This window comes from Lynx rufus, unplaced genomic scaffold, assembly GCF_022079265.1.
Source record: "Lynx rufus isolate CCGP_SWC_20201006 ecotype Redwood Valley unplaced genomic scaffold, mLynRuf1.p SCAF_37, whole genome shotgun sequence".
Classification (NCBI taxonomy): Eukaryota; Metazoa; Chordata; class Mammalia; order Carnivora; family Felidae; genus Lynx; species Lynx rufus.
The window spans coordinates 3425549-3450550 of NW_025814853.1; the positions used below are offsets into that span (position 1 = coordinate 3425549).

Consider the following 25002-nt stretch of genomic DNA (forward strand, 5'->3'; position numbering starts at 1 on the left):
AAGCAGGCTCCAAGCTCTGTGCTGACAGCAGCAAGTCTGATGTGGGGCTTGAACCCACAAACAGGGAGATCAGGACCTGAGCCAAAGTCGACACTCACCTGAGTCACCCAGGTGCCCCAAGTCCTTACTGATTTTTAACCTTTTGTACATTTTGAACTGTTGGATGTTCCAGTTTTGTGAGAAAAGTGAATACCGTGACGAGGTATCTTTGACTTCGCATGTGAAGTAATTGTTCTGTGCTACTGAATTAAAACGCTTTTCTCATTGATGAGTGTGTGTGTGTGCTTCATTTCACGCCCATCGTGTCTTCCTGCCCCATGGAGTGTTGTGTCGTGCTGAAGACCGGAGCTGGTGATGGGGGCAGACTGCACGGGCCCCCGATAAGACTTCAGGAAGGTTGTGGTCAGCATTTTGTTCCCTCTTTGCTGTGAGTTCAAGGACCCCTTTAGAATCTTTTTTCAGCTTTGTTGAGATATAGTTCACCTAACCATACAGTTTTCCTATTCAAATACCTGATTCAATGGTTTTGGTATATTATTTTTAAAAAACATTATAGAATACACGTAATATAAACATTTGCCATGCTGTTTTTAAGTGTGTAATTTGGTGGTATTTACAGTTCGTACAACCATTGTCACTATTGCTGAAAACTTTTCACCAGCCTGAACTGAGACTGTGTCTCTGCTAGACTCCCCTCTCCTATCCCCTGCAGCCCCTGGTAAGCACTCCTCTGTCTGCCTCTGTGAACCTGCCTGTTGTCAGCGTTTCATCTATGTGCACTTGTATAAGATTTGTGCTTTTCTGTCAGGCTCATTTCACTGAGCATAATGTCTTCAAGGTTAGTCCATGTGGTAGCAGGTGGCAGAGTTTCATCCCTTTTTATGGCTGAATGACACTCTGCTGTGTGGTTTTCCACATCTTATTTACCTGCTCCCCTGTCAGTGCAGGCTTGTGTCCTTTCATCTTTTTTTAAAAAAGGCTTTTGTGTTTTGAGATAGAGTGGATGCGGGGGGAGGGGTGCGGGCGGGTGGTGGGCAGAGAGAGAGCGGGAGAGAGAATCCCAAGCAGGCTCTGTGCTGTCAACGCAGAGCCCACCTTGATGTCGCGGGTTGTGGTATGATGACCTGAGCCGAAATCAAGAGTCAAACACTTAACCCACGAGCCACTCAGGCGCCCCTTGCTTTCATTTTTTGAGTGTTGTGAACAAAGTTTCTATGAGCATTGGTGCACACTTAACCTGTTTGAGTCCTTGTTTTTACTTCTTTTAGGTGTATACCTAGGAGTAAAATTGATGGGCCACAGGGAAATAATTTTATGTTTAACTTTTCGGGGTTTATTACTTTTTATATATAAAGGTTAAACCCTTACAGCTCTGAGGCTGGGTCACAGGTGACTATAGGCAGGTGGCATAGTTAAAACATCAGGAAGACCATTTTCTTGTTACAAAGATCTAGGACCGCATTGTGCTTTTAGAGACAGATACGAAGGGCCTCCTGGGGTCGCCGTGTCTGTTGCATGTGACCTCAGGGGGGGATTGCAGTAGGAGGGGTCAGTCGTCATGCTGCAGATGCATGCAGTTCCACGGCGAAATCTGCAGGTGGTGAGGGCCTCTGCCCTCCCTGAGAGCCCTGAGGCCTGCATCTGTGCCCACCCCGCACTGTCCCAGGAGGACTGGACAGTCTTAACTGTCCCTGGTTCCTCTTATCACTTAAGGTGAAGCCTGACACTTTCGGGTGAGCCGTAAAACATGGTGTTCTCAGAATCTTTGGGCCCTTGATATGTGAGTCTGCGTTCTGTGTGTAAAGCAAGAGGCGAGAGCTTGTCTGTAGGGTGCTGGGCTCTGGGTCCTGAGTCTGGAACACAGCTTCTGACGTACGTTTTTGCTTCCTGCAGGCTGTTGACTTGCTGGAAAGCAGGGGCACCCTGTTTTGCTCTTTGCCAAAACGTTCTGGTATCTGGAGGCGAGAGAGCCCTGGCGCGCTGGTGAGCGGAGTGCATGTGTGCTCGGCCTCGAGTCCCAACGGCGTGCGTTCTGGGTTCACGGCATGTGGTCGTCTGAGGGCACACCTCAGCACCGCACTGCTATGTGCGGTGGCCCTTTGTTGATACCCCAGGCGGTGTGTCGGAGGACAGGGGCCCTCTTGAAAAGCGGGAGGAGGGGGTCCTGTGAAGGCCCGCGGGGTGGGGCCCGCGGGGGCAGACGGCCTTTCCTCAGGCGGCAGTCAGAGGAGCCGAGGCTCAGGGAGCCCGAGGTCTGGGGGGCCCCAGGGGGGTGTGCGTGCCCGGACTCGGTGGCCACCAGTCTCACAGCACGCACAGGTGCGCTCACGCGCTCGCGCAGGCAGGCCCTCTTTTTTTCCGTTTAACAGCCGCCTCGGTTTATTCCCTTTTTCATTGACTTTATTATGGCAGATTGAAGCATAACACGGAGTATGTATTCTTAAAGTCACCTATGAGTTTATTGGAAAATTAGCAATATATACATCATTTTGGAAAATGGAAAAGGCTGAACAAGTCAGGAAGTTCACTGTAACATCATACAGAAGTAGAGTACGTTAGCAATAACTTCACCAGCAATACGTTTTCCTACTGGAAATAAATTATTTGTATAAATAGCGTCTTGATGTTTGTGTATCTTCACTCATAACAAATCACATAATTTTTACATACAGCACTTTAATGACAGAACTGGAAATGTTTTTTTCATGGCATTTTTTCCCAGTAATTGGTATTTACTTCAAAACACACAGATTTGATAGCAAAACAGTTAAAAGCAGTTTATTCTAGTGCTAAGATATTTATAAGAAGAGCATTTTTAATAGTTTTCCTCTAAGATGGATTACACTTAAAAGCTGTCTTTTAATTTGTGCATTCCATTTGACATTTTACAAAAATGAAAGTCAATGTTGAACTCATCAGTCTTGAGTATGAGTCATTTAAATATTTTTACAACCAAAAGTAGAAGCACCTTTGAATATTCTTGCTTGATATTTTCAAAACCTGAATTGCAGCTTCTTTCTTTTCTCCTTTCTTCCTTCCTTCTCTCTCTCTCCCCCTCTCTCTCCCCCTCCCTCCCTCCCTTCCTTCCTTTCTCTCTCCCTCTCTCCCCTTCCTTCCTTCCTTCCTTCCTTCCTTCCTTCCTTCCTTCCTTCCTTCCTTCCTTCCTTCTTTCCTCCCTCCCTCCCTCCCTCCCTTCCTTCCTTCCTTCCTTCCTCTCTGTCTCCCCCTCCCCACTCCCCCTTCCTTCCTGAGAAGCAGGAAGCTGCATTGTAAAAACTGACCAGGGAAAGCTGCGGTGCCAGTCAAGAGTTGCTGCTGTCGTAACCTGCTTTGGAAGGTGTGTCTGCATCCGGCGAGAGCGGCACTAAGACACCCGTGTTCTCTTACGAAGGGTGAACACTCTGGCTGTGTCACTCGGCTTCGTCTTCTTTGTTCCTTGCTGGGACTTCCCTGCATCCCTGGGGCTTGTCCTCTTTTGCCCTCTGGGTCTGAGGTCACACGGAGCCTCCGGGTTTTCCGTGGCGCTGAGGGTGGGTGCGTCTTGTGGGCAGGCGGACTCCGGGGCCGTGGGCTCCCCATCGCCCATCCGGACATTCCCTGGGCTGTAGGCCGCCAGCTGGCAGAGGGCCACGGCCGCTGTCTGCTTCTGCTCATCACTGCTGTCCAGCGCTCTTGCGTCCTGGGCCTTCACAGCGGGCGTTGTTGGTGGCGCCTCCATGGCATCAGGGCTGCTTTGGTTTGTCTGGGTGTGTTCTGGCCCATCTTTGGAAGTTTCCGTGTCAGTGTTTTGAGCAGCGGTGCTGGCAGGTTCTGCCTCTTGCAGTGGGCTGTGGAAGGGAGGTCTCGGAGTCAGGGCGTTACAGGGGTCCTTCACCGAGAGGTTGAGAGGCATGTCCTGCACCTCTGCAAAGTCCTTGTACATGGGGCTGTGAGTGGCTGGTCTGGCCTCTGGTTTCTTGGAGAGGTTCAGCGGGGCTGTCCTGGAGCCATCTTCTGGGCTGGAAGGTGTGGCCTCTGGGTCGTGAGATGTGCTTCTGGTCTCGCCTGGAGCATCGCCGTTCATGGCATCAAGGCTGAAAGAGGTAAAGAGAGGCCTTAATAGGACCCTTGCTTAAAAAAGCTACTGTCTAAAAAGCATTTTGAGCAAGCGTGAGCTTGGCTAATGGAGCACAATCAGAGATATGTTTTGGAAATCTCGAAATGAAATTTTCTTACCTTTTTGGGGACTCTTCTCTGTTTTCCAGAGCCTGGGAATTTGGGTGCTCTGTGCTTTTCTTGACAGGCTTGAAGGCTGTGAGGCTGTGTTCAGGCTGATGGAGCCTTCCCAGGGTGCTGGCAGCTGGCTTGTCCGAGAGGCCGCACAGCCCGGCACACGGCTGACTTGTCTGCGTGAAGTTGGTGGGACTTGGCCTTCCCGGGGAGCCTGTGGCTGCGCTGCCCGCGCGAGGGCTCATTTTGGTTCCCTCTGTGTCCCTCTGCCCATCTTGGGAGGGGTCTTTAGCCTCGGGAGTTGGGCTCCCCTTCTCAAACTCTGTGTTTTTTTTGTGGGTGTTGGAAGGACTTGACTTGGACGGACTCAGGGCTGGGTAGAGCAGGGCAGTTTCTTCCAGTAGGTGAGAGCTGTGATCTCTGGAAATGCCCGTGACAGGTGGGAGTCTGAGCCCATAGGAGGAGAATGCAGACTCTGGTCTGTAAAATCCATAAGGAATTGGCAGGTTGGAGTGATACTGCTGGAAGAACCTGTAATGGTCATATGCCGAGGGGGGGTTCAAGTGCTTGGGGACCGGCCCCGGGGGAGGCAGCAAGTGCCTCTGGTCTTGGGCCCCGTAGACGGACAGCAGGGGGGCATCACACTCAGGTGAGTTCCCAGCAAGTAGGTAGGGTGAGTAGATGGTGGCCAGTCCATGCTCTGTGTAAAAGTGTGGCTGGTACTCTGGGATTGCGGGGTGCACGTAAGGGGAAATAGCACTAAACCCCTTTGTAGACGGGATTTTGTGTGGGAACTCTGGCGGGAGGAAAGGCGCGCCAGCTTTCCACGGATAACCAGGAGCATGGAACGCAGACTTGGTGTGGAAGGAGGTGGCTTTGGCCGTGGGGCCAGGCAGGGCCAGCAGTTCAGGAGCCTCAGCGTGCTCTGGCCCTTTGAGTCTGTGCTCTCCCACTGGGACAAAGGCTGAAGGCCGCACGATGCCTTCCAGAACGGGCTGGGTGCCCCTGGTGGCTTCCGGAGCTGGACTCAGGGGTGCTGCTTCCTCGTGGAGAGCAGACTTCTGTCCTGGGCACCTGTGGGGCCCACGTGTGTGCAGTTCCACGTTTTCCTTGGCATCGTCCTTGGCGAGGCTTTGCTGAAGCTTGGTGTCAAAGTGTGGGAGCCCATTGGCAACAGGCTTGGCAGAGGTGGGTTTTGCTGCCGTGTCTGGCTGATTTGTCTGCTTGGGGTCCAGAGAGTTGGATTTGGGGCACTTGGGGACGCGGTCCTGCTCTGACACTAAAGTGATGGAGTTTTTGCAGAGACCATACTTCATGTGGTTGAAAAGGTGTGACTTTTCATTGCAAGTGAAAGGGCACTGGAAACACTTATACTTGAAGGGTTTTCCTGGAGGTCTCGGGATGTAATGCGGCTTTTTTGGTTTTCGCTCTTTGAGAAGACTCATGTTCCTTCTTGTGGTGTGGGTGCTGGTCCCCTCGCTGGTCCGGTCGCTGCCGGCTCCTGTGCGATTATGATCTGGCGGCTGCTGCTGCTTCTTCTTGGCTTTCTTTCCAGGTGCTTCTATTTGCAGCCTCCTCCATGTGCTGTGGGTCTGACTGGGGAGGTCTCGCTCATTGGGGTGGGGGCTGCAACGGAGGAGCAGAGCCTTAGCCTCACAGTAGGTCACCTGAAGGTATGGAGGGGTCACCACCCTCGTCAGTGTGAGGACGAGATGAGCAGCAGCTGCCCGCTACTTGTAACCTGGCCGCCAGCCCCCCACTCTGTTCCTGTTTGCTCAAGTCTAACCTGAAAGAGCTGGCCTGGGGCCAAGAGTGCGGTGTGTTAGTGTCGGCTCTGAGAACACCTGTAATTCTGTGAGTTTTGGGAATCTTTGTCCTGTGACCTGAGGCCTCGGATGCCAAGGAGGTTGTAGACCGAGGCCAAGTGACCGTTGGGACCCCCTCCCCCATCCACGTTCGTGGCATCTGTGGTGCGCTGACCGAGACCACAGGGGCCTGGCCTGTGTGTGGCTCCTTGGCCGTTCTGTCCTGTTTAATCATGTAGTGTTCTATGTGTGGAACTTAGGAAGGAAGGAAAGAAGAATATTTAAATATGCAGTCCCACTCTACTGCTTCCAAAATCAAATGAACAGTCCGCTTTATTGGTGAGTAGCATTTATGCTGTCTCACATACAAATGTAAATGCTGTCTTTATGCTGACTCAGATGGTTCTAAGATGCCATCAAGGTGAGTTTCTGAGCTGTGTGAGTGACCGAATGTTCTCCTTCACTGCCCTGTTATCACCGCCCACCTCGTGAGCAGCGTGGAGTAAGTTCTTGCCTTGTCACTGCCTGCCGTGTGGACAGCTGAGAACACTTCCAGCCCAGGGCGCTTGCCTGCCTTTCCTGGCCTTACCTCCAAATGGCGGTGCCTGTGTGAGAGGATTGTGGTAGCACACCATCCCAGCCTTTACCCTTTAGGAAGTGGGCCTTGGCCCATTCTTGGCAAAGTCTTCGGCATGTGATGGGCATGGATACGGTGGCCAGTGGGGGCCGTCACCTGCCCTAGGCCCTGGCGGGGGCTGGAGGTGTCCCTGGCCTTCTGTACCTTCCCTGAGTGCCCTCCTCTCCCTGACCCTTGCTCTCCCAGGCTTACCCAGAGGCCTCAGCCCGCCTTCCTTCACGGGCTGCTCCCCACACCCCTGGGGCCCTCTCGGCCTCAGAACCCGAAACTGAGGACAAAGACACGAGGTCTGGGGGGATCTTGCATGGCCTCAGTGGTGCAGCAAGGTGCCCCAGACCAGCCCATGGTGTGACTGTGTCTAGGAGCAAGCGTGTGGGTGGGGAGGCTGGAGGGCAGCGGGAGGGGTCATGGCCCGCTGTTTCACATAAGACCTGCAGCTTCTAAATGTTTTCAGACAGCTTCAAAATAAAGTTAAAAAGGAAGGAAATGATTTGAGAAAACTGTTTTCAGGGGCAGTTTTGCTAATGAGCAGCTAAGGTCGGTCCTAAGCCTTGTGAGATTTCGTGGATAAAGCATCCCTTTCTAGACATTGGGGTGGCGAGAACATTCAGCTGGAAAGCAGCCTTTTAAAAGTAGAGAAATACATATGGGAAATTGAAGAGACTTGTTTTCACAAAATAAAATGTAGTTTCTCTGCAATGCCTTTCCTTGCCGTCCCACACACTGTGATGAGGTAATCGGCAGTGTCAGGATCGCGGAGGCAGGTGTAGTTGGGTTTTCACTTGGATACTGTACATTTCTGAGAAAGCTCGCTCTGATTTTATTCTCCGCAAACTGGTTTCGCTACTCATTTATTCCTATTCCTTAAAAACACAAAGAAGCACCCCCTCCCCCCTCCCCCCCCCCCCCCCCCGGGAAACTGCCTCTGTTAACCTGCTTTGTCATCATTCAGTGCTTTCAAAGCTGTGTATTTACTAAGAAGTGGTTTCTGCCGATGCCTGTGGCCCTTCTCTTGTGAGGAGTTTCTGGAGAGCAAGAGTGGCGAGGCATGTATTTTGGGTGAGAAACGAGATTTTTGGCTGCCCCATGACCGTGACCGTGACCAGGAGAGGGAGGTCCCAGGGCCCTCCAGGGCATTCACTGGCTCACTCTGCCCCCGACCTCCCCTTCCACTGTGCGGCTGCAGGAGCCGAGCCTGTTAAACATGTAAGCATAGCTTTATGTCTTTCTAACTTTCCCTCTTATTAAAGGGAAAAACGTGAAGTAACTCTTTATGAGTTCAGTCCATACCTTGGGGGGAAGGTATGCTCTGGGCTATAAAAGCACAATTTCCTTGCCGCCCGTCAGGAAGCGATTCCAGCCAACCTGGGCCAGCTAGATAAGTCAGCGGGCGTGTGCCGGCACGTCTCCCCGTGCTCCCTGGTTCTGAAGGCGTGAGAACCTCTGCAAGTCAGGTTCCCATGATTGTATAGGATGTGTTATGGCAAAGATCCGAAAAGTGATTTCATCACTAGCTGGAAGCATCATGATCAAAATGATGACAGTTGCAAAACTTTATCAAGTGTGAGCCCAGAGTGGACACACATACAGCCCCCTGGCATCCAGAACCTGGGAGCTCATATGAAGGAAAAATTCCCTCAGGATTTAAGAGAATGATTCAGATGCACTATATAACGATGTGTTAGTTTCAGAAGCAGTGTTATTTAACGCTGCTCATACTTTCAGGCAAACCTATAGATAAATCTGTGTTAAAGGTTATCAAACGTTTATAAGAGCCAAGTTATATTTAAGTTATCCTAGTGTTACCCAGAAGAATAATTTAGGTAATAATTCCTTTTATGTTAATATTAATTAATATGTACTTTTTTCCGTCAAGTGATGTCATGTCTAAAGTTCTGGTCTGAATTTTTGTTCTTTGTTCAGTTAGCGTACAAGGACAGTAACCAGGTTCTCTGGGGATCATGCTGGTGCCCCGGGAAGTGAGGGTATTCCGGGGCTGACCTGTGGGAACGGAAACCTGGGATGGAGTCACAGGTGCAGTTGTGTCCCTAACTTTGGGTAAACTGACCTCTCAGGGTTGCACAATTTGCTAATTAAAACAAGGGCACACAGCTGCCTCCTAGGCTGACGGAGACGGGCGTATTCACTTGGCCATAAAAACGCGGTAACGTCAGAGAAATAAGTGGGTTAAAACTGAGGCTATTGAAAGCTTTCAAAGGGGACAGCCTGTAGAATGAGGTCAGTCTGAGAGTTCTGGCCCGGTGAGGTGCACCAAGGTGCAGCGACTCCACCTGACTGCCCAGGGACCTCATTGGTCTTGCCCTCTGTAGGGACACCGTTTGTGACCGTCTCTGCCAGGCCAGTTTCTATCCACTGGGCTTGGTGCTGCCGGCAGCTGCTGGTGTTAAATATTCCGAAAAAGGGTATTGTTGCCAAAACAACACAATCCAGAACTTTAACTGTTAGTAGTAAGTTAGGATTTGCATTGGGAAGTGAGGTTTTTCTGAATGTGCTGAGGGGTGTTTCCCATAGGCTTTTCCTGGGGATGGCTTGTGCCTTTCTCAGTTAATTCATAGCTGGGGAGCTGCTCATAATGCAAGACCCCTTGGATTTGATTTTCCTTAGCTGCAGTGTTAGCACCTTTTGAAGCCCAGATGTTAGCCTGGTCCTGAAAGGTCTATGTGTCACAATGCTGTTTACTCTCGACCAGCAGGAAGTGCCGGGAGCTGCCTCCTCACGCACCTTGCCTCCGGTCAGGGTCAGAGTGGCTGTCACTTAGATGTCGTCTGTCCTCTGCCACCTCCCTCTCCGAATCCTCTTGACCATGCGGCCCCTGCACACAGTGTCCACACTGAGGGGGAGAGACCATGGGGGTGGTGACATAAAGCCACACAAGGGGCCCGGTGTGAACATTGAGAGGTTTTCCCATTTAAAAACGTCCCTTTTGTAACCTCAAGTATTTTAAACATCTGCTTGTGTCTGGCTGATGTACTTCTTAGCCTGGAAGGTGCCGCAAGCTGGCTCTGGCCTCCGCATCTCTCCTCCCGCAGGGCCCCTGCTCGCAGGCCCGCTGGGCGTCTGGGCCGAGCTGCCCACACAGCACTTTGAGCAGCCTGTGGTTTCGGTTGGCCACAGGGTTTTGTTTGCTTGTTTTTGAAGTACTAAATTGCCAGTGCCCCGTCTCTCCATAGGTTCCTAAGTGTGGACAGTTAATGTCCTTGCCAGTTGTTAGGATGATGGTGAGTGGCTGGCACGTTTGAAAAGTTTCTAAGGAGTTAGAAATCCAAAAAAGAGACAAGAGAAAAAGATTTTTTTTTGAACTTTGATAGGACACAAGAGAGGTAATTATAGCTCAGCTTTATAGGACATTGCTGTGATGGGCTGGGTAACTATGCTTGTCGCGCATGTTAACCTATGAACTGAAATAATGCTGTAATGGTCCCTTGGGTGCTGTCCGGCTGTCTGGCAGGGAGCCTCGTTAGGTAGAGCGTTTTGAAGGGCATGCTATAATTACAATATTGTGATGTGGCGTTATTGCATAACCCAAGGACACGCCATTGTCGCCTACCCACTGGGGTGTCGCAAGAACGAGATTTGTGAGTTTTACTCCAATTGAGCTTTTCCAGTGATTAACCGCCACTCCCTCCCAGTCTCTTGGTTCTTTAAAATGAAGGATAAACTTCAGGTTAACCATGACCTGGGAGAGAGACAGTTTTCTAGAATGTAGTCAGGAAGAATGATCTGGAAAACCAACCAGGGCTCTTTGAAGTTTCAGCCAGAGATCCCGACTTCACAGACGTCTGCCCTTACCAGTAATGTACACAGCTTTAACGCTGGACAGCCTGTCACCAGAGCCGGTCCCCTCAACGTGCCCGCCTTCTTTATCCTTAAAAATACCAGGTTAAAGCTTTGAAAGGAGTTTGTTAATGCAAAATAAAGATCATAAATGTAGACAGACTTTGCTTACATGAAGTCTGACTTTGGTCAGACCTGGCCATTTGGTCAGTAATTGTTCTCATAGCTGGTTTATGAGAAACTTTATAAAGGGGAAAAAACTCCTTTTTGTATATTTAGGGATCCTCTTTGGTTAACTTTTGTTCTTTCAGCTTTGGTAAGCATATGTCAAAACAGTACTTATTTTAAACTTGAAAAGGTCTTAAAGTTAAACTGTAAATTCAGCAGTTTTCTAAACATGTATATGTGTATGTTTACATTTGTATATATATGATGTTTTAATGTTGAAATTTATTGTAATTTATTTTTAAGGTGAGGAACAAAGAAGCACTTACTACATACATTTGAGTTTTAGTTTAAATTTTATGTAGAAATGAGGTCTTAATTTCTAAATAAACTTGTTTGTATTCTTAGAATAAAGTGTAAGCGTTATTAAAAGTTTTGTAATTATGGTCTCCTTTCCAGCGATGCACCTGCTGGGTCCTGAGTAATCCGCAGAGAATAGAGCAAGGCAGAGCCGGCACCGGGCAGGTGGTTCCCTGAGCCAGATGGTTAGTTCAAGATACGTTCTGAGAGTAGTTTTGAAAGGAAAGTTGAATTTGAGAAGAAATGGGTACTTACCGGAGCCAGGCAGTGCTGGGAGCGGTCGGGTCAGGAGCCGTGGCTGACGGTGCCCGAGAGCAGGACCTGTTCTCACGCTCGCTCGCCGGCTGAAACTGGAGCCGGCTGTCCCAGTGGGAGGGGTTTAAGTGTAGGAGTCGAGCCCTCGGGGCGTAGAGATGCACCTGATATTCCTCCCGCCCGCAGCTACGATTCATGTGTTTGCACCCACCTAGCTGCTTAGGAGCAGCGTCACCAATGGGCTGGCACTCTGAGCGCCACTTCTGAGCCTCTTGGAAGCTCCCTGCTTCGGTCTTGAGAGTGCCCTTTTGGTGCTGCCCGGACGCTCCTGGGCTGCAGGGTTCTATGTGTTCGCAGTCAGGATAGACACTGGTGGCGTGTCGGTGGGGCTCTGACCAGTGTGTGATGGTGTAACAAAGACACCGTGTGGGGGACCTTCTTCCGTGCCCGGGTGTATGTAGTAGCAGCAGGCAGACCCCGAGAGTTAGTCATAAGTACATCTCCCCGAGGAGGCCATGCTCGCGGGATCCTTGCCCCCAAAGGTCTGAGCGAGCTTTTTCTCCTGTTGCCGTTCTCTCTCCCTCGTGCCTGGGAGTCAGTCTGCTGCCCTCCCCGTTGGGCGGGGGGCGGGGGGACCTCAGCCGCCTCGCCACAGGGGCCTGCCGCCGCATGCCCGGGACGGGCACCGGGCTCTGGGCTCGCTGCAGGGTTGCTGCCGGGACGGGCACCGGGCTCCGGGCTCGCTGCAGGGCTGCTGCTGGGACGTGGCTCTGCTCCTCTCGCTGCCCCCGTTCTGATAACTAACGCAGAGTCTGTGTCTCCCTCCCTGCTTAGGTTGCTTGCTGCTCAGTCTGTGGCTGTTAGTGAGGCGGGAACGAGGTGTTGGTTTGGGGACAGAAAAGGGAGGTGGTGCCAGCTGGGGTCACGCAAGGCACGTCTGGCACCATGGTTGGGGTGGGGCTTGCCAGGCCTGATGCTGTGGTTTTTTGTTTTAATTTTAATTTAAGGCTTAAGATTTTACTTGGCTTTACCTTTGTATTGGGTTCTTTAAAAAAAAAGTTTTTAGTTATTTTTGTCCAAATTAGACATCCATAAAACTTAAAGTTCTATAAAAAATAGTTCTATAGATGTCATCATGAAACAGTAATTCATTGCTGTTCCTCTTACCTATGGCTGGGTGGCGAGGCACCCCAAAACTTGGAGGCATAAAGAACCGCCATTTTATTACCTCTCATGATGGTGGGTCAGGAGTGCGGGCCTGCCTCCGAGGGTATGGCAGGCCCCACTGGTGGGGCCCTGGTGGTATTGAGCTGGACTGGAGGGTCCACCTCATGTCCCCAAGGGCACGGCCGAGCTGTCTTCTCTGTGTGGTCTCACTTCAGAGGCCTCCCCAGGAGGGTGGTTGGTGAGGCACCTCCCATGTCCTGCTTCACCTGTCCAGACTTGAGGGGAGGGCAGCAAGCCCATGTCTCAGTGGGGCACTGTCAGATGGCTGTCCCTCCCATCTCTGTCCAGGAGCAGCACTGGGACCTTTTCTTAGCTGAGTATTTTGGTGCTTACCTCCTTGATCCCAAATAACATTACTCTGTTGCTACTTGTGTTCCCTCCACCTACGTCTTACTCCCAGTTTTGGGTGTTGTCTGCTGACTTTCCTTTGTGGAAAGTGAGAGTTTTGCTGTCTGCTCTGCCCCCATGCTTGCCTCCCCGTCATCCCGAGGTCGCCTTTCCCTCTCTTCTGTATCGAAAGCCTGCTTCCTGGATCCCGTGTCTTCTCTCTTGGGTTGATCCTTTGTGTTGATAGGAAGCACATCCTGTCTGTAGGCTCCTGAGAAAGAGTGCAGGAGAGGTGGACTTGTGGAGACCTTGAATGGTTGATAGTGTCTTTATTCTTCATGGTTGATAGTCTGGCTGGGGTTAGAACCCCGGGCCAGAGACGTTCACCCCCGGGTTAGAAAGGGCTCTCCTCTGCATGTAGCTTTCGGGACTGCTGTGCAGAAGTGCCTGCCCGTTCTGATTTCCTGATTCTTTCCTCTAGAGTTTGAACATGAACGATTTCAAACAAACAGGTGAGTCATAAGAACCCGACACGCGGATCTTTGATGGATGTTTGACTATATTTGCTTCGTCACAGAGGTCTGCCCTCCCACCGTCCCCCCCCCAGCACCAGCCCCGCTGCACTGCAGAGTCCGCTGTGTTTGACCCCCAAACAAGTCAGCAAGCATGTCCTTAACTATTTGCCCACAGTTCCTCTTTTAAAGCCACTCCGCAGAGGGCACAGGTCTTCAGAGTTTCGAGAGGCATTTTCTCTGCCACGATCACCCCACCCAGACTGAGGCAGCACTGGTGGGATTCTTCTGTCCCAGCCGAGTGTATCCTATTGTAGAATTTCACAGAGGCGGTCACTCCTGACCCTCCTATTCTCATTTCCCGAAATGTTCTCTGCCAGCTCTCTGGTGAGCGCTTCTTCAGTCTTCCAGCGCCTCTTGTGTTCTCTAGCACAACTTCCATAGTGTCTGGTGAGTAGTTGCAGTGGCTTCTCTTGTTTCTCTGAGGGTCTTAATGATGGTTTGGGCGGGCGGTGGGCGATTCCCGCCCTCTCTGCACACCAGCCCATCCTTCACCTCTCTCCATGCCCAGAGAATTAACTGTGTCTTCAGTGGCCCTCATAGCGCCCTGTGTTTTAGGCCCCCAGAGTTATCTCGGGCCTTTCAAGGATCCTGCGTGTAGACCAGACAGGTTCTGGGTTCCCACTTGTGCTCAGGCTTGGTTTCCAGCCTGCTGAGTGCCATCTGCATTGTGGCTTCCCTGCCTTCCTTGACCCTGTCGCTTACACCTTGAAAAGGGAAAGCAGTCTCTGTAGTTGCTAGTGGGATTCCAGCTGTTGTGTGTGTTCAGTCTCCTCCGTTACCCAGAAATCTTGTGGCTACGTTTCTGACTGAGGTCAAATCTTTGGGAAGAGCATGGGGGTGGTAGCTGGCAGGTACTGAGCATTCACTAGGTGTGAGGCCCTGCACTGGGCACTCTGCCTGCGTTAACGCCTTTAATCGCACCGACAACTCTGTGCAAGCAGTCAGCACAGAGAGGGTAAGTTATCCGGAGAGGTCACCCAGCCTGAAGCGCGACAGAGCGGAGTCCTAGTGGACAGTGGAAGGGCTGTACAGGCAGGGGAGGAAATGCCTCCCTGTGAGGTGCTGTGGCTGGGAGCCGGCTCGGGGACCCACTCGGAACTTCAGTGGGGTGGCTGGCGGCCAGGCTCCCGGCCTTGCCGGGCCTTGATGGGTCTGAGCGTGGGGAGGGACCGGTGCCATGGCTGCGGCTGTGCTCTTATGGGGAGTGGGCATCACGGCTGGGCTCAGACAGGTGCTGCTGGGCCTCTGCTCAGCCACAGCATCAGGACTTCACCCTTGTGGGTGTGGGTCTCACTGTCCTGCTCGGAGGGTGAGGCGTGGTGAGGACGCAGCCGCTATGGCTCGGCTCCTGCTTGCTCCCCTGCCTCTCGGCTTCAGGCAGCACGTTTTAACCGGGCACCGTCCCTGTCCCTGTCCCGTGTCCCTCCCATTCCCCATCCAGCAGCGCTCTCTGCACGTCTACACTCTGTCTGCGGGCAGTTATGTGACCTGGGCCTCAGTCCTCCCTTCTGTAGGAAGGTGTGCGGGAGGCTGCTGCTCGTGGGCTGCTGTGGGATCCCTCGAGGTAGACAGGGCAGCCCACTGCCACTGCATGTGTCCTGCGGGAATGGCATGTGCCACAGGTAAAACCTTTCTGCTGGAGGAAACACATCACGTCTGTTTTTGACCTTGTGAGAAGTAGGAGATAGTTTTGATTTTTGCACTCCTCTCGGGGTGCTGTGTCTGGGGGAAAGGTAAAGGGAAAACATGAGCTCTGTGAAGGTGTGAGTCCATTTCTCTAATTTGGGTTGTTGTTGGAGGAAGTAAGTCCTGACCTGCTGCCAAGATGACATTTGTTAGATCTCGAGCTTAGCAAATGCTTCCTAATGTCCTGTCCTCGTGGCCCATCTCTGGGGAGGTCCTATGAGAAGGGGACCGGGGATGGTTCCTGGGCCGGAGCGCCTCACCGTGGGGGCTGCGTCTCAGGGCGTCAGGCTGGCAGGGCAGGATGCGGCCCCTCTGGGGGACCTGGTGGTGAGGCCGTGGGGGCCTTCCAGGCAGACTCCAGGCTCCTGAAGCCTTAGCTCTGCTGGCCCTGTGGGGCTGCCCATGGGCGCCCCTGTGGACAGGCACCTGCGGGACACTTGGGGGGCCCTCTGCCCCTCCTTTCAGGTCTCCTCTCTATGGGACTGATGTCTCCTCCCTTGCCGCCAGAGTCTCGGTGCTGGGGAGACTCTTCCCCTGCGTGGCTGAGTTCTGCTGCCAGCACCCCACCCCCACTTCTAGGTCTGTAGACTGAGGGGCAGGTCTGGCATCTTTCCTAAGCTCTCGTGGAGTGGCGGGGTGGGGGGGGAGATCTCTGGAAGTCTGTCAGCCTGGGGTAGGACTCTAGGCCCTGCTGTCCTGCTCGGAAGCCACTGGCTAGGCCTGGACCCTGTCTTCTGGGATCAGGAACCCAGGAGAACGTTGTTGCCATTCGCGGATGCTCCTGGCCTGGCACCCTGGCCCAGGCCTGTGCGTGCCAGGATACGCCCCTGTGAGCTGAGCAGGTAGTGGGTGCGGGACCTTGCCAGGAGCCCAGCAGCCCTGAGGGTCCTTGCCTGCCCCAGGCGTGAAGACTTGGCTCCTCGAAGCTGAGTGCTGGGGAGCTCGGAGTGCACGCTGGGCGAGGCGAGGGCTCCTACGGTGATTGTCTTTTGCAGGCACTTGGTTTCTCGCTATAACAAATACTGACAATGTCAGTGCAGTTTTACTCTGTCAGACGGGTGGCTAATAGAGGAAACGAAAGTCAAGTTAGTTTGGCCATCTCATGACGTAGGCCAGGGCTGCTGGGAGTGTCGGGAAAGTTCTCTTGTCAGACTTCAATTTTCCTTTGATGAGTAAGTCTGAGATGTGTAATCTGCTCGAATTTTAATTTGCTGCTTATTCTGGTAACCCCACGTTGACTTTTATGGATCTGGGGCTACTTTGGCTTTGGAGGAGAGCACACAGGCCCCCTTTCCTGCCGGGCTGCCTGGCAAATGGTGGGCAGTGCCCTCTGCCTGGGGCAGGGCCAGGGCCTGCCCCAGAGAGACGCTCAGCAGAGACGGCTGCCCGGCCTCAGCTGCGGGGCACACAGCTCCCCAGGCTCCTCCCTTCCGGCGCCTTCCCCCTGGCAGTGCGGGAAGCGGGATAGAAACGGATGTGGAATGATCCTGAGCCAGGGTGGAGGTGGGAGACACTTGTGCTCCTTTGGTTGATGGGGTCTCGGAGCCAGCACTGCGTGGCTCTGCCCTCTCCTCCTTCCTCCCCTGGTGTGACCCGTGCTGTGGCTTCCGTGTCTGCAGTGAAACTTGAAACCGTGGGCTGTGGGCTTGTTGTGTCTTGGGCTGGGAAACTGTGAACGTGGGCCAAGTTTTGAGGATCCACATGGTTGTCTTCACCTCCTGCCCTCTCCCCACCCCGGCAGTGAGCAGCGTTTCACCACTCTCTGTGAGGCTCGTACAGGTGGCCAGGAGCAGGCGTGAGGCTCTTTACTGCCGTTGTCCAGCTGGTGTTCCCAGGCTTGCTTTTTGTGTGCTGGTCTCTGGGTGTGTTGACAGCCACATACGAAGTCTCGTAGTTCAGCTGAGCAGGGATGAGTAGAAAGAAACGCACAGGTTTCCTTTCTCTTTTTTCTCTCCTGCTACAAACGGCGTCTGTGAACGACAGCAGACAGCAGACGAGTGAGGGAAGTGCTCCCAGGGTCTCGTGGTCTCTGCCTCTGTCCCACCCACATGTGCCCTGACTCCTGACCCTGTCACATGTGACCTCTCTGCCTGGGCTCGGCCCTCGTGGCCACGCCTCCTCTGGGCTGAGTCCTGAGTCGGTCCGGTTTCAAACGCGGCAGTGAGTCTTTTTCTCTTTTATTTCCAGACATTTGTTTGGGCTCTTTTTTTTTTTTTTTTTTTATGAGCTTCTTGCTCCTTCTCTCCGGCTTACACTCCTGCTTTTATGTCGCCAGTACAGCAAACCTGTGTTCCTGGTAGTGTCTGTCAGGACCTGTTGCCTCAGGTGCTTGGGCTCCTGGTGCTTTGTCGTATCTGCAGGCTTCCCTTGTGTGCTAGAGGATGATGAACATGAGGGTTTCTTCTTATTGGCTCGTTTTCAGCAGGCGAGCGCCGCTCCACACCCTGTGGGGTGTGGCACAGTTCCGTGCTGCTTCTCCAGGGCATCCTGGTGGACAGCCTGGATCGGGCTTTGTGCCTGCGCCTCAGCCTGGGCTTCCCCCACTCCAGGCAGTGTGCATGGACGGCCCAGGCTGGGGGCTTTGGTTTCTCATGGAGGCCTCCCCGCCTCTTCCAGACCCCCCAGAAGGAACAGGCCCCCCATCAGCAGCCCGGCCAGTCCTTCCTTCCACCAGGAGTCCCTGTGTGAGAGGCCCTGGAGTTGCCAGGGTCTCCGTAGGCCCAAAGGCCCCCTGTCCTGAATCCACCAGTAGGGTTGGTACTATTCCCAGGCACTCTGTACAGTGTCCTTGCCAGCAGTAACCAAAATAATAACAATTACGGGAAGAATCAGTCTTCATCAGGCACTTGACTGTGTACTGGACATTGCTCTAAGCACTTAGCTGAGTTAAGAACCCCACATTCACCTTGGGGAACTGCAGTGTTCGGAGGACAAGATGAGAGCCTTGTCCAGAGCCACACAGGCTGCCCGCCTCCTGCTTCTTCGTCCTCGCACTGTGACGCGAGCACTTCCTCTTGCAGGGCGCCACCGCCTGCTGCCGTGGTTTTGCATCGTGTTGGCTTAATGAAGCTGAGACCCTCTGCCAGAGTCCCCTTCCTGCTGGTTCTGTGAGAGGATGTGCGTGACTTGGAAAGCAGAGGCAAGGCAGTACCACGTGTGTGCCTGTGAGGCCGGTCCTGGGTGGTGCAGATAGCCACGTGGGTTAGGTGGTGGCCCTGCTCCCACAGGACCCTCTCCGTGGTCCTCTGGACCCGGGCTGGTTTGTGGGCAGCCTGCCCACACCTCCAGGCTCCACCGCTCCTCACTTGTGTTCAGGCGTCCCTCCATCCTTGCTGCCCCTCCCCGTGCCCAGGTCCTGCTGACACACAGGCCCCACACAGAGCCAGAGGGAACAGGCGTGTGTAGACTGGTCACTCGGCCCCTGTAGCCACATCAGCTCTGATCGCTGCATGAATTTGTACGTAACTTGGTGTTATCCTTGGCTCACCTGAGTAAATTGTGCTTAAAACTATGAAAAGCAGAACTTAGACTACAGGAATAAATGGACAAATCTGGTATGTTTCTAAGAGCTGAAAATCCTCTCTCATTTATCGGCAGGTCAGTTAGGAACCACAGTAGTGGGAAGCATGTCTGTGTGATTTGGACAACACAAATAACCAGCTTGATTCCCCGGATTTACACAGAGCTCTGCAGTCATGTCCCCCGGGGAGTACACAGCTCTTAGACACACAAGGAACACTTACCAATGTTGCACAGTTCCTGGGTCATAAAACGAGTCTCAGGAAATCTCAAAGAAACTCTAGTGCACAGACAGCATTCTTTGACCACAAAACAGTGAAGTTAAAATTCAGATACAGAAGATTAAGGTTAGATTTCTAAATAACACACAAAGAAGAAATCTCAATAGTAATTTTACAGTAGAAACTTAAAGATAGAAATGACAGTAAAGAAATTATTACACATCAAAACTTTCGAGATGCAGCTGCTGTGTGTTTGAAGGGGAGTTTAGAACCTTTGGCAGAGTTGTGAAAGTGTGGCCTGAGGCCTGGTCTGGCCTTGGCCTTGAGCCAAGAATAAGGTCCCCCCCCCCCCCCGTTTCTTTTTTTGAAGGGGAAGCTTTTTGTTTGTTTTTAGAGCGAGAGAGTGCAAGTTGGGGAGAGGGGCAGAAAGGGAGAGAGAGAGAATCCCAAGCAGGCTCCATGCTCTGCACAGAGCCTGACGAAGGAGATGAGATCATGACTTGAGCTGAAATCAGGAGTCAGACACTCAACTGACTGAGCCACCCAGGCGCCCCCTGGGTTTTCCTTTTTAGAAGAAACAAAGAAAGAAAGAGAGAGACAGAGACAGAGATGGCCTGTGGCCCCAGAGCTGGAATAGCCACGCTCTGGCTGACCCTGCCTAAAGTGCTCTGGCCAAAGGACTGGACGGGAGCAGGCAGCCGGGCAGTGCTGGAGACGCAGAGAGAAGGCAGCACCTTGCCGCCTGCTGAGGGGTGAGAAGCAGAGTGACCGGACCCTGTGAGACAGTGAGGCAGAGCCATGCTGTGTGCACCGTGGGGACTAGGAATGGTTGGTAAGAATACCTCTGCTGGTAAGTTTGGTAGACAGTCCTAGGGAAATACAGTTTATCGAAACTGACCCCAGTGGGGGTAGAAAGGTAACTTGTCTGTGCTTCACTACCCTTACTTAAAAATCTGGATGATGGGTACCCGCCTTTAGGGGCCTTTTTAAATAGTTTTGTTGAGATACAACTTATCCATACTCTTCACCCGTTCACAGCGTACACATGAGTGACATTTAGGCTGTCACCATCCGTTCTAGAATTTTTGTCGCCTCAGGAAGAAGCCCCACACAACACTGATCTATTTCCTGTCTTTCTGGACATGCCTGCTCTAGGTTTTTCTTTTTTTTTTAAAAATTTTTTTTTTTCAACGTTTATTTATTTTTGGGACAGAGAGAGACAGAGCATGAACGGGGGAGGGGCAGAGAGAGAGGGAGACACAGAATCGGAAACAGGCTCCAGGCTCTGAGCCATCAGCCCAGAGCCCGACGCGGGGCTCAAACTCACGGACTGCGAGATCGTGACCTGGCTGAAGTTGGACGCCTAACTGACTGCGCCACCCAGGCACCCCTTAATTACCTCTTTAAAGGCTTTGTCTCTAAATATGATCCCATCCTAAGATGCTGGGGGTGAGGACTTCAACGTACGAATTTTGGAGGGGACAGTTCACACAGCAGATGGATGGACCACATTTTGTTTACCTGCATATCAGCTGATGGACATTTGGGCTTTTCCACTGTTTGGCTGTTGTGACTAGTGCTGCCGTGAATATTTGTATGCAAATTTTTTTTTTAATTAAAAAAAACTTTTTTTAAACGTTCATTCATTTTTGAGAGATAGCGAGTGTGAGTGGGGGAGGGACAGAGAGAGAGGGAAACAAAGAATCCAAAGCAGGCTCCAGGCTCTGAGCTGTCAGCACAGAGCCCAACACAAGGCTCGAACTCAAGAGCCGTGAATCATGACTTGAGCCGATATTGGACACTTAACCAACTGAGCCACACAGGCACCCCTTTAATTTAAAAAAAATAAAATAAAAATTTTTTTAAAACATTTATTTACTTTTGAGAGAGACAGAGCACGTGGGGGAGGGGCAGAGAGAGAGGGAGACACAGAATCGGAAGCAGGCTCCAGGCTCTGATCTGTCAGCACAGAGCCTGACACGGGACTCGAACTTCCAGACTGGGAAATCATGACCTAAGCTGAAGTTGGACGCTTAACCGACTGAGCCCCCCAGGCCTTCTATTTTTTTTTTTTTAATTTTAAATGTTTATTTTTGAGAGACAGAGTGTGGGAGCAGGGGAGGGGCAGAGAGAGAGGGAGACACAGAATCCAAGGCAGGCTCCAGGCTCTGACCTGTCAGCACAGAGCCTAATGTGGGGCTTGAACCCACAAACCGTGAGATCATGACCTGAGTGAAAACAAGAGTCTGACATTTAACTGACTGAGCCACCCAGGTGCCCCTTGTGTGCAAATTTTTGTGTGGACATAACTTTTCATCTCTCTCGGGTCTAGACCTGGGTATGGGACATAGGGCCATTTTAAAGATTAAAGAAATGAACTCATATCAAGAGTTGGAACAGTGTTTGGCATGTGATGAATTCTGTTTATTTGTTAGTGATGACAGTGGTGATGATGTGTGGCGCCTCTTTAAGACAAAAAGGGTTATTGGGGTCCAGGCTATTTCTGCCTCATGCTAACATAGCTACCCCCGCTTTCTTTTGATGAACATTGTCTTGGTACGTTTTTTTCTTTCTTTTATTTAATCGTTTTATATTCCTACATTTTAGATCTGTGTCAGACCAAAAATCCACTCATTGATTTTTAACTGGTGAGTGTACTCTGCTGACATTTCATCTCAGTATCGACATGTTGGGATTTGGGTCTGCTGTCTTACTTTTTCCATTGCTTGTTGTATATTTAAAAAGATTGTGTCTTTGCTCTTTTCAGGATATGGTTTCTCTTACATCTTCCCCCCCATCCTATCCCACATCTTCCTCCTCTATTGATTTAGAAGTTATAATATATATTGTATTTCCTTTCTTAAAAGATTCTTTAATAATCTTTAGGCTTATATCATGAATATTTAAAATCAAAAGTTAGTCTCTTAACCTACCGTAATACACAGCATACCCCAGTGTTGGTCACTTCTCACCTGATGTGTCGTAATTGTCAGGTTATCCATTCTGTCTTTTTGTTGAACTAACATTATACATTATTATCTTTCTTAAAAAAGTGTTTGTTTATTTTGAGAGAGAGCACATGCGCGTGCAGGCACGAGCCAAAGTCAAGAGTTAGATGCTTAACCAACTGAGCCACCCAGGTGCCACTATGCATTATTATCTTAAAAAGTGTTTGTTTAGATGTTCCTATATGTATATAGAATTTCTATAGTAATTTAATAGTAATTGCTAACTATTACTTTTTACATCTCAGATCCCTCCCCTTTGGGATAATTTTACTTCTTTTTTTTTTTTTTAATATTTTTAAAATGTTTGTTTATTTTGGAGAGAGAGACAGAGAGATACGGAATGCGAGCAGGGGAGCGGCAGATAGAGAGAGGGAGACACAGAATCCGAAGCAGGCTCCAGGCTCTGAGCTGTCAGCACAGAGCCAGATGCGGGACTTAAACTCACAAACTGTGAGATCATGACCTGAGCCAAAGTTGGATACTTAATCTACTGAGCCACCCAGGTGCCCCTGGGATAATTTTATTTCTTTTGTTTTTGTTTGTTTTTAGAAGTTCCTTCCTAAGGGTTTCTTAGTAGTGATATATTTCAGTTATTATTTGCCTGAAATTTCTTTCTTTCTTTTTTTTTTTTTTAATTTACCATTTTTTAAGTTTATTTTGAGAACAAGCACAAGTAGGGGAGGGGCAGAGAGAGAGAGAGGGAGGGAGAGAGAGCCAGCCAAGATGGCTCCACACTCCCAGTGAGGAGCCCAATGTGGGTCTTGAACTCACAAACCGCGAGACCGTGACCCAAGCTGAAGTTGGACACTTAACTGACTGAGTCACCCAGGTGCCCCTGAAATTTCTTTTTACCCCTCATTCTTGATGATGATGTAGTTGTATGCCATCCCAGACGGAGTGTAGCTTTGCCTTCTCTGGCCTCTGTGCTCTCAGTCGCCTGGGGCCAGTCAAGTGGTGGTTCCTTTAGGTAAGGTCCTTCTTTTCTGTGGCTACTTTTAGGATTTTTCTCTTTGTGGTTCTGGAAAGTTCTCAGTTCTTCCTTGGAATTCTCTTTTTCAATTTTTTCCTTCCAGACTCCAGTTAGACCTTTGTCAACCTCATTCTGTCTTTCTCTTTTATCTTACATATTTTCTATGTCTTTTTCTCTGGGTTGTGTTATTGGTTATGTCTTCAGATTTTTGCATCATCAGAGTCATCTCTGTCAGAGACAGACCTTGTGTCTTTCATTCCAGCAATCATCCATGTATTATGTACGTTAGATTTATAGATAGCACAGTATGCGTATGATGTATATTTAAACTATCTAAAATTGCCTCGTCGTTTCTGATAATATCTTATTTGTAACTCCCTTCTCATTTCATCTTTTATTTTATTATTATTTTTTTTAGTGTTTATTTTTGAGAGAGCACGAGCAGGGGAGGGGCAGAGAGAGAGGAGATACAGGATCCGAAGCAGGCTCCAGGCTCTGAGCTGTCAGCACAGAGCCCGATGCGGGGCTCGAACCCACAAACTGTGAGATCATGACCTGAGCCAAAGTTGGACACTTACCGACTGAACCACCCAGGCACCTCTTGTTTCATCTTTCATTAAAAAGTTTATGTGGAATTTTATAAATTATTATGTGAAAGGTCCAAATGTCTAAGCTCCTTTTGATTTAAATCAGATGATTTTTTTTGTTTGTTTGTTTTTAACTGACACTGCCGGCTGGGCTGCTCGTGTGTGGACACCGTCTGCCGTGCTTGGCCCCTGACACCCCTGCCAGGCTGCCTTCTACTGCGTGCCCTTCCACCGGATGCCCTTCTGGCCTGCATGGGCAGTGACACCCGCTTCGGGGACCCCCCTCCCCCAGTTCCACTCAGGTTCCTAATTCTCCCACTCAGCTCCCCCTCTGCAGGGGTGCCCTTCGTCCTGGCCCCTCTGTCAGGCTGCCTGCCTGCCTCATGGACCCCTCCTCGCCCCATGTGGGCTCTGACAGCGTCCCGCCCGCAGGGGTTGCCCTTGCCTATTCTGCCTGATGGTTCAGGACTGAATTATCAGGGGAGGAAGGCAAAGGTGTCTGCTCTTAAAAAAAAAAACCTGTGTGTTTTAATTGCGGTAAAATTCAATTCATAAAATTAACCACTAACCGTTTTAAAGTGAACAATTCGGTAGCATTTGGGACATTCACAGTGTTGGACACCTGTCATTCTATTTCCAAGATGTTTTCATCGCCCTGAGAAGAATCCTGCCCATTCCTCTCTCCTTGTGCCTCCCCAGCCCCTGGCAGCTGCTCATCTGCATTCCTCTTTGTGATTTGCCTATTCTGGAAATGTCATATCATTGGGATCATACGATTTGTGGCCTTTTGTGTCTGCTGCTTTCACTGAGCATATCTTTGAGGTTCATCCGTGATGGCGCATGTGTCAGAACGTCCTTCCTTTTTATGACTCAATAATATTCCGTGGTGTGGATCCATCACTTCTTGCTGGCTATTCAGGCATCCATAGGCATGGTTTGTTTCCACCTTCTGGCCGTCGTGAACAGAGCTGCTGTGAACAATCGTGTACAAGTAGTTGTTTGAACACACATTCTCCTGTGTTTAGGGTATGTATCTTGGAGTGGAATTGTTGGATCATATGACAAATCTATATATAACCTACCAGGGAGCCACCAAACTGTCTCCCCCAGCGGCTGCCCCATCGTACATTCCCGCCAGCCGTGCCGGTGTCCACGCCAACACCTGTTCTTTTCCATGTTCTTATATTATAGCCAACTCAGTGGGTGTCTCTTTATGGCTTTGATTTATATTTCCCTAATGACGGACAAAACTGAGCGTCATTTCATGTACTTATTGGCCATTTGTGTATCTTTGTTGGAGGAGTGTCTATGTAAGTCTTTCACCCGTTTTAAAATTGGGTTGTCTTTTTATTGTTGAGTTATAAGAGTTCTTGGTGTATTCTAGATTATAGACCCTTTAAAGATAAACAATTTTTACAAGTGTTTTCTCCCGTTCTGTGGTTTGTCTTTTTATTCTCTTGATAGCGTTTTTGTATCCTATCATTTCTTTATTGTAAAAATGTCACCATTGTTTTCATTCTTTTTAGTTCTCTTTCTCTCCTATGTGTTCACAGTGTTTGGGGTGTGTGTGTGTGTGTCTGTGTACATGCACACATACATGTGCATTTATACAGATTTTTAAAAAGTATCTTTAATTTTTTTGTTTTTAAGCACTTA

At 50.5% G+C, this 25002-nt stretch overlaps 2 protein-coding genes across 4 annotated transcripts in view; one reads left to right on the top strand and one right to left on the bottom strand.

Annotated features, from left to right (window-relative positions):
- TBCD (tubulin folding cofactor D) overlaps positions 1-25002 on the top strand; it is a 159695-nt gene that overhangs the window by 48615 nt on the left and 86078 nt on the right. The gene's annotated exons all lie outside the window — the stretch shown is intronic.
- ZNF750 (zinc finger protein 750) lies at positions 3261-5654 on the bottom strand. The gene is made up of 2 exons (XM_047094083.1): positions 4216-5654; positions 3261-4073 (listed from the first exon to the last, which is right to left on the bottom strand). The coding sequence occupies exons 1-2, from the start codon at positions 5652-5654 to the stop codon at positions 3365-3367; spliced, it is 2148 nt and encodes a 715-aa protein (XP_046950039.1). The 3' UTR covers positions 3261-3364.